General features: G+C 42.9%; 1 protein-coding gene across 1 annotated transcript; it reads left to right on the top strand.

Moving 5' to 3' along the window:
* Positions 1-1433: 1433 nt before the first annotated feature.
* ACTB (actin beta) lies at positions 1434-7733 on the top strand. The gene is made up of 6 exons (XM_073633142.1): positions 1434-1592; positions 2466-2594; positions 5661-5900; positions 6295-6733; positions 6823-7004; positions 7160-7733. Exons 2-6 carry the CDS (start codon positions 2472-2474, stop codon positions 7301-7303), a joined length of 1128 nt encoding a protein of 375 aa, XP_073489243.1. The 5' UTR covers positions 1434-1592; positions 2466-2471; the 3' UTR covers positions 7304-7733.
* The last annotated feature ends 2044 nt before the right edge of the window (positions 7734-9777 follow it).

Here is a 9777-nt window from a genome sequence, read left to right as displayed (position 1 = left end):
CAGACGGGCACTGGCACCCGTACTGCATGCAAGCTGCCTTTGTTTTGGCATCTGCATCCAGCCAGCTTATATAAGTAGATGCAGCTGCATGGCCCTGAACGCAGTGTAATAAAGTGAAACGCGTTGGAAGGGGAGCAAGTAGAACAGCCTACACTCTGGAAGGATAAATACATTTTATACAAAGCTTTTATGATGGAGAGCAGTTTCCTTTTCATTGTTTGAACATTATGGTCATAAAGCAGACACCCAATGGTCGAAGGTGCAGGGGTAGGAGTGCCTGTAGTGGAACAGTTTAGATTAGCTTCTTTCAGCCCCCACTTCCAATTGCCGATTCAGAATCGTGGGCGGAATCGGATTCTGCCCGTGATTCCACATCACACTGCAATCGCTGTAAAAGGCGTAACTGAGTGCCATTGGTTCTAAATGGCACCCAAAACAGGGGGTGATTTTCGCACGACATAATCATGCAACAAAATGAGCCTTTAAAAATTGTGTGCAGCTTGTAGCGTTCAGTCTGAACAGCCAAATTTGGACCAGTCTGACCTCATCCGAGGACTAGAGAACTGAAAAGGCTGCCTCCATATAGATAATTGAAAATTATACATAGGAATACAGGAGTTTTATATATTTTAAGACCCCTTTCACACTAAGGCCATTTTGAGGCGTTTTAGTGCTAGAAATAGCCTCTAAAAAGCGCCTGAAAACTGCCTCCCATTCTGTGTAGTGTTTGCGTTCCCACCCGGGCGGTGCTCTTCCGGGACGTTCAAAAAAGTCCTGCAAGCAGCATCTTTGGAGCGGATTGGAGCGTTGTATTTAGCGCTCCCAAAATGGCCCTGCCCATTGCACTGAGTGGGCAGGGCTTCCAAAGCGCCTTAAAGGTGCTGCAAAAATGAGTGGCACTTTAGCGCTGTTTTAGCGGCGCTGCAGTGTGAAAGGGGTCTAACACACTGCGATTTTTAATGGCTTCTTTTATGGGTACAGTAGTTAAAAATTCCTTTTGTTAAGAAAAAACTCCAGTTCCCCTTTAATTAGTGGCACATTGTATCACGTATAATTAGTGGCACAAAGAAAGCTCTTGGAGCTGGCATTACTATACATGCCAGTGCCGGTATACAACCGTTCATTTTCCTCACAAGGATAAAAAGAAGTGCAGTCTCCCTTCTATCTCCAATGTGCATGACTACATACCATTGTCACATATCATAGACAGAACACTGCGAACACTCCCATAGACAAAACCTTCTACAACGGCTCTCGTCTTGGGTGTGGCTGCATGGACTTTAAATGCCGCACCTTACTATGTGATACTGCAACACACGGCCTTTTACCGCACTATTACTAATTCCTCTCTCACTGATCTTCATTGACATCATAGCATTCTGGTGAAGATTTGCTTTTTTTTTTTCTCCTCACATGATATCCTTCCGCCACCCGCAATCCTCCTAGCCAATCCGAATGCCGGTTCCTGTAACTTTCCTTATATGGCCTGGCCGGCTGGGAGCGCGCAGTATAAAACCGGTGCCGAGCACTCTTTAGTTCAGTGACCGCTTGCATCGCTTTGAGTTTAGTTCGGAAGAAGCTCGTAACACAAGGTAATGGCTATGTCGTTTTAAACTTCCTTTTATTGTATTATTTGGCTGTCGTGCTAACAGAGGGCGCAGTGCAGGGTTTATTGGCGGTTTTCGAGAGCAGTTTTGCTTTTTTTTTATTTTTTTCTTTTTTTTTTTCTTCTCGTCTTTCTCCTTCCATCTGCCTAGGTGTAGCAGGAAGCACATTCCTGTTTGTAGAAGTAGGGACCTAATGGTGCACTAGGCTAGTGCAGGCAATGCTTTGGACATTTAGGTATTGCATGTGCATGCACCCCAATGAGGGGAGGGGCCCCCATTTTTAGATTTCTTAAAGGTCTACTGCCCCTTCAAGCATGCTCGGCTAGTAAGAACTAGACAATGACCCAAAAGTGTGATATAGATATTATAAATTGTATAGTGAGCCTTACTAAAGGGTATGTCTTATCTAGCAGTGCTGACCTCCAAGGAGCTAATCAAAAAATTAGGTTGGTGTAAAGTTGTATGATGTAGCCATTAATATGCTCTGCAGGTGGGCCATTTGCAAAGTATTAAGCATTTAATGGCTTCACTATAGCGGTAAGGCTCTTCAGTTCCCCCCCCCCCCCCCCTTTTTTTCTTTTCTTGGAAACTGTAGCAATACAATGTTGTAATTTTTGTACAGACAATGTTGCAGCGTTAGGCTTGTCCATCTTGCAGTATGCAGGGGGTTAAGTGATGTGCTATGTTCCCACCCCCTACCGTTAATCTGCTCTGTTGCCTTATTTGGTAATTCTTCAGTCCAGGACTTCCCTTTGTTTTATCGAGAACTGGTGAAAACCCATACGCCCTCTGCAGGCAGCTTTGTTGGTGCACAGCACATTGTGTTGGCTTGCTGACTAACTTTCATTCCATTTTCAGATCACAATGGATGACGATATTGCTGCCCTGGTTGTCGACAATGGCTCTGGAATGTGCAAAGCTGGCTTTGCAGGAGATGATGCTCCTCGTGCTGTGTTCCCATCCATTGTGGGTCGCCCCAGGCATCAGGTGTGTATTTTTATATTTTGTTAGATAAACTTGAGCAGTAACTAGCTAGGTGTAAATGTTTTTGCAGTGTTCCTGTAGGTTGTACAAACATTCTGTAGCAGCAGATTTAATATATCTTAAGAGTAGCACTGCAAATGCTAAAGACTTGTGCAATATCCTAGAACAAGCCCTGTTCTTTAAATTCCAAGCTGAGCAACGTTGGGTGGTACTTTCACCCAAAAAACAGCTTTATAACCTTGCTTGCACTAAACAGATGTACTTTAATGGACCTACCACCCATGTACGTGCTTGACCCAATATGCTAAGTGATATGGCTGATAAAATATTATTGACCAGTTTTCCCTTTTTACATGGTTACCTTTACAAAGGTCAGATATTAAGATGGGCTTTTAAGAAGCGGGTTGATGGGCAGTTCAGTTTTTAGGTGCGGTTGGGTTGGTAACATACTGCTGTGATGTGCTAGCTAATCAGGTCTGCTAATTTGCATTCATGCAACACAATCCATTCCAAATGGGGTGTTTTTGTTTTTTTCTGAGGGAAACACAATGTTCTTTGTGCCCCTGGACATCTTAGTCATACACATGCAGAACAAAAGGAAACTCCTATTCATTGTCAAGCTGTCATGGCACACCTCCCACGTGGCAGCTACTACTGCTGCCTTGGTTGTATGGCCCAGTTCAAACGCTGGATTGTAAAGTGTGTGGGTTTTTGGTTTTTTTTTTTTTTTTTTTTTTTTTTTTTTTTTACAATGGGCAAGCATTTATTTAAAGCATCCATCAAAGTTGGGGTGTGGTACACATGGATTGAATGGAAAGCTGCATCTAGGTTCAAAGTGAATTAAGTGGGATAGAAATACAAGAGCTCATATTACTTGATTGCATTGCTCCTAGAAGAATGGGTTCTGTATATACATGCCAGATGTCGCAGGATCTTATCTGTACATGTTTGTTTCAGGTCATTGGCTTGCAACTGTTAAGGGTGAAGAGCATAGTTTGCATATTCAGACCGCCAGTATTGGTGGCTTTTGTAGGGCTTCTGTTTTTGTAGCCCTGGTGCTGTTTAAAATTTCATTTTTATCACGCTTATGTTAGTGGGGGAGGGCCGTCCTGTCTTAACATTGAACTGCTTTAAAGTGCTATCATCCAGCACATGAGATGCATGCAAACAAACCCTTGTATTGGGCCCCTGCTGATTTTTAGTTTAGGGGCAATGGAACAGGGCATGTACACGCCTTTGCTGCTTTCATTTGTGAAGCTCCAGTGTTGCAGGGCTATTAACCCTGCATTTTATGTGGACAGATAAGCTTGCAGTTGCAGCCCAAGAGCCTTGAAGGAAGCTCTGTGCATCAGTTGGGACCTATTGAAGGAATACCCCCCCCCCCCCCCCCCAACTAAATGTGCAAGAGGACCCTCCCACTGCGAATGTCTTCATTTACAGTTGTGTAATGTGCATGTCCTGCATAATCTTTTACTTTGTGTTTAAAACTGCTGGTTACTCAGCAATAGCAGCATCTTGCATAAATGTAATCAATGTGGCTATAAGTGCACATTGGAGGCTGTTTCATGGCTAGGTATTAAAAGCATACATGTCCATGCTGCATTTGTGGGCACAAGGGCTAATGTTTAAAAATGGATTTAATCGTGCCTTTGGCACGGCTAAGTTTAGGTGGTTTGGCTAAATGCATAGCTGAGGCTACACCATTTATTTCTTTCCAGTAAAATCTTTACTGTCTTTAATGAACTTTTTTACTGACACTTTAAAGTGTACTAACCTGCTCTTCTGGGGTCCCCCACTAGTTACCTTGGGCTCCTGCTACTTGCTATGGGAGCACTTGCATGGGCTAATTTCTGTGCTGAGCTGTGCACCTGCAGACAGTGCAGCTCGGGGCCCATCCCTGCTCCATTGCCACAGGGTTTGACTGAACACAGTAGGAGCCAATGGGTCTGGCTGCTGCCAACTCCCCTTAGCGCAGGGATCCCAAACTGGTGGCCCTCCAGCAGTTGTGTAACATCATACCTCTGCCTGAGGGAGTCGTGCTTGTAACTGTCAGCCTTGCAGTGCCTCATGGGGACTTTAGTTTCACAACAGCTGGAGGGCCACCAGTTTGAGACCCCTGCTTTAGAGCATAAAAAGCTGTGCAGATATAGACCCTTGCCTGATCTCAATGCAGTGCTGTGTCCAACCACTTCCTGGCCTATAGCAGAATGTCAGGCAGTGGTTCTGTTATCCTGACTAGGTATCATGACATCCAGCAGGATAACATGCTGGCCTGCGGGGGTATACAGTGCGGTGATCAGAGGTTCTGTGTCAGTCTGACACACTGAATCTCCAATCGTGGTATGGAGCCTCTGACTGAGGCTCCTTGCCACATGATCATCGCATGAACCAGGAAGTGCTGGTAAACTGCATTCCTCGGTTTGTGCTGACTGAGTCGGAGGCGATTCTCCCTGTCACAGGGGGGGTCTGTGCTAATCAGCACAGCCCCATCAGATGTGCCCCATCAAACGGATGTTGGTGCCACCTATTGGTGCTTATCAATTCTACATGTCAGTGAAGGAGAACTAAATTTTATAACTAAAACTTTTTTTTTTTTTTTTCCAAATTTTGGTCTTTAGTTTAGCAAAGAATTAAACGCCAGTGGTGGTACCACCAAAAGAGCTCATTGTGGGAAGAAAATTATAAAAAATTTTAGTTTGGATACAGTGTTGCACGACCGCAATTGCCATTCAAAATGCGACAGCACTGAAGGCTGAAAATTGTCCTGGGCAGGAAGGGGTGAAAGTGCCTGGTATCGAAGGCCTTTGAGGGTTTGTTTCAATAGTAATGGGGTTGCTACATCAAACCCTTAGAGCCTAGAAATGTTATGGTGGTTACCATGCAACAAAAGAGCACATGGATTCCTATTTCAGTGAGCAGGAGGTCATCCTGATGACTGGTCACTGATGTACAAAATGGGCATGTGCCATGTTCATGGCCATATCAATAAATTAACAGCAAACCTTTACCAGCTAATTTTTTTTTTTTTTTTTTTTTGTGTGTTTAACAAAATGCATTTTTTTCTTTCAGGGTGTCATGGTTGGAATGGGGCAGAAAGACAGTTATGTAGGTGATGAAGCTCAAAGCAAGAGGGGTATCCTAACTCTGAAATATCCCATTGAACATGGAATTGTCACAAACTGGGATGATATGGAGAAAATCTGGCACCACACCTTTTACAATGAGTTGAGAGTTGCCCCAGAGGAGCACCCAGTGCTTCTGACTGAAGCTCCACTTAACCCCAAAGCAAACCGAGAAAAGATGACACAGGTACTATTGATGTGGACCTTAATTGTTTTGTTGACTGCATAATGATGTTAACGGGTCTAATTTGCTTTCCATACAGGGTTCTGTTGCCCAAGTCTACTTTGGAATATCTACAGGTTCTTATTGTAATGCCCTTTCTGCTTGTGCCACTAACAGTTGTGCAGTTTGACTTTTTGAACCTTAACTTTTGAGTTGTGTTAACCGATCACTGCCTGCTTTTTTTTTTTTTTTTTTTTTTTTTTTTTTTTTTTTTCCCCCCACATTTGGCTTTGACTTAATGTGATTTAAAGTGAGATTTGAAGTGTCCAAACACCACTTTCAATCTTGCAAGTACACATGCATGGTTTGCAGTCTAATGTGTGAACCTCCTGATTAACCTCCTCACTATGTCTTTCAGATCATGTTTGAGACCTTCAACACTCCAGCAATGTATGTTGCCATTCAGGCTGTACTTTCTCTGTATGCCTCTGGACGTACCACTGGTATTGTGATGGACTCTGGAGATGGTGTCACTCATACTGTGCCAATCTATGAGGGCTATGCACTGCCTCATGCCATCCTGCGTCTGGACCTGGCTGGACGTGACCTGACAGACTACCTCATGAAAATTCTGACTGAGAGGGGTTACAGCTTTACTACCACTGCTGAGAGAGAAATTGTTCGTGACATTAAGGAGAAGCTATGTTATGTAGCTCTGGATTTTGAGCAAGAAATGGCTACAGCTGCCTCTTCTTCTTCTCTGGAAAAGAGCTATGAGTTGCCTGATGGGCAGGTCATTACCATTGGCAATGAAAGGTTCAGGTGTCCAGAAGCCCTGTTCCAACCATCTTTTCTTGGTGAGCATTGTAAAAGGTGGCTTGTGTGGGAGGGGTATTTTGACTTTCTTTCTCTAACCTAAAGTGTTTTTTTTTTTTTTTTTTTTTAGGTATGGAGTCATGTGGTATCCATGAAACTACCTACAATTCTATAATGAAATGTGATGTTGATATCCGTAAAGACCTGTATGCCAATACTGTCCTTTCTGGAGGAACCACAATGTATCCAGGAATTGCTGATAGGATGCAGAAAGAAATAACTGCACTAGCTCCAAGCACCATGAAAATAAAGGTATGTATCTGCTAACTAAAGATGGGAAAGACCACTTATTTTTATTTTATTTTTTTTCCAAAAAACAATAAAATGTGTGGGTTTTCAGTGGTATGTATTTTAGGTGCTGAACATGGGTATTGTATCAGGTTTTAATAGTTTTGTATGTTTTGCAGATTATTGCACCACCAGAACGTAAATACTCTGTATGGATTGGAGGCTCCATCCTGGCATCTCTTTCCACCTTCCAGCAGATGTGGATCAGCAAGCAGGAGTATGATGAATCTGGGCCATCAATTGTCCACCGCAAATGCTTTTAAGGACTTGCCCTTATGTTCATTGTATTTGCGCAGAAAGATCACTGGCATGGCTTTCCCCATTGGCGCTTGGCTCAGGATTTAATAACTGGAATGGAGAGATGGGGACAAACACCAACCCACAGTGCACCTGAGGACTAACAGTTTTTTTTTTTTTTTTAATTTTCTCTCCAAGTGTATAGTGCATTGTTGAAAAATGTGTCCTCAATGCTGCTCAGTTGGAGCTCTTACAAATGGTTGTGTTGCTTATTTGTGCAGCTATATACCCGAACTTTTATTTTTTTTTTTTTTTTTTTGTATCTTCTGCCTTGACCAACCACTCTTCTCTTTATCTCATGGGCCCTATCCCTAACATTTTGAAAAGTTTACATTGTTGATCTTTGAGAGATGCAAGAGGTCAGTGAACAAACTCAATAAAGAAAAAAACATTCAATGTCTGACTTTTTGTGTGAGTAAGGGTTTAGTGCTGAAAAGGGGAGGGGGGACAGCTGGGGATTAAAAACTAAATGAGCTCTAATCAAGTGTAATAGAACATGGCATTTAATCAGTGTAGGTGTGCTTCGTGCTAAAAGACCAGTATTGATACAATTTATAAATGTCATTTGCAATTTTCCTGTCCTTGGGGGGGGGGTGGGGGTTTTTTTTTTTTTTTTTTTTTTTTTTCCTCCCCCTGAATGCCTTTGCAATCAGGCAGACCCTTGTACTAGTTGAAGGTAAATCTAAAGTCTGGCAAACCTTGGTCTGACTTGCTGGGTGAAGTAAAAGGGAGGACATTAAAGCAGCCACCACCTAAGGTCTGGGTGTACTTAGCGGATTTGTGTTTGTTTAGATATGATTAAGAAATGTTTATGCTGATTTAAAAAAAAAAAAAAAAAAAAAAACTTTCCTGAATCAGGGCAGTAGTTTTGCAATAGCCCCTACTTTACTCACATGAAGTGGAAACTATTGACTAATCATGGCACTGCCATCCTCAGGACCCCCCCCCCCCCCCCTTTAAATTTGGGTGAGCAGTTTTGACTGGTGAGATGGTAGTGCTATATGCAATGTTGCAGCAGTTTAGCCTGTTTCAGTCTTCAACTTGTAGAACTTGCAGTGTCAACCGCAAGCTTTAACAATTTGTAGCTTTTGGTACCATTAGCTCCATTGTCACACAGAACCTAATGACTACCACTTTATGCAAGCTGCTAACAACCAGTTCTGAAGTCTGTTAGCAGCTTGTTAAAGTGGCAATCAACACTCGCTTCCTAGTGTGTGCAACACTGGCAAACTGGAGCTGAAATGATACTCTAATGCGCCCCCCCCCCCCCCCCCATTAAGATCGCTGCATACTTCTAGTATCCAGCACGTTCTGGTTTGTGAATGCTGCACTGCCTCAAGGTAGTCTGTGCCACCTGTACTATATAGGATTCTGTAGTGGTAGAATCTGGTGGGTGGAACATGTAGCTCTGCAACAGAAGACTGACACTGCATGCCCAACTGGTGGTTACTAAGCTGCTTTTGCAAGCTTGTTTCAGTTCCTTAAAACAATTGAGAATTTTTTTTTTTTTCTTAACCTTGAGTAGCAGTAATTTATAAAAGCACAGCTACTTCCCTATGTGCAGCTCTTGACATGAATCTAAAGAGATCCTGTCTTCACAGGATTCTAGACCTTCAGTGTTAGATGTGTTTGGAAACTATAGGCAGCTTGTTGTGTTCCTGCAAGTCTACATCTCACAAGAGCCCTCTGCAGTAGGCTGGTTCTTGGGAGTTTACTCAATTTGAACAATGGCAGGAGAGGTGAGCAATCCTCTGCCATAGCCCTCTATACTGGAGCTATAGGTATGTTTGGTCAATGAAGCTTCGTGTGTCTGCAGTTACAGCCATGGCATATACAAATCCTTATCTTTCTCCAGTACATTAACAGCTAATCAGTGGAGCCATGAGGATAGTGATTTAGCACATTGACACCAGAGGTTTCACCTGCTACCCCCCAACCAATAACTGGCTTTTGTCATTGTGTGGCAGTTTCAGTGCAGTAGGGAAGCCTACGTAAAACTTTCAATGTCAGTTTGTGGAGGCTCCAGTGTACCCAAGGGGAAACAGTCCCACACTGACAGTCCATCAGAAGAATGGGGTAGGCTCTGCAAACGTGGTGCTGTTAGCACTGCCTGCTCAGAACTACTAGTGTGAGGAGACTGGCCATGTATAGGTTAGACAGTTTGTGGTGACTAGTTGCCATTACAGGAAGTGCCTTACTGCTGGCCCTATTTAGGATTGATTGCAGGCAATGGAGGGTATACCAAAACTCATACATTTATATGCCTGGAGTTTGGTTTTTACTTTTTAAGACCTCCAATTTCCCAATGCTCAAGGCTGCTTGCTAACAGGATTTAAATGAAAAAAAAGATGGAATTTAAATGTAGATTTTTTTTTTTTTATTTAAGCACATTTGCCATGGAAAATATAAAAAATTTCCATTTCAAAGTTGCCAAAAAAAG

Source organism: Aquarana catesbeiana, linkage group LG06, assembly GCF_042186555.1.
Source record: "Aquarana catesbeiana isolate 2022-GZ linkage group LG06, ASM4218655v1, whole genome shotgun sequence".
Lineage (NCBI taxonomy): Eukaryota > Metazoa > Chordata > Amphibia > Anura > Ranidae > Aquarana > Aquarana catesbeiana.
This window is presented reverse-complemented; position numbering and strand designations above follow the sequence as displayed.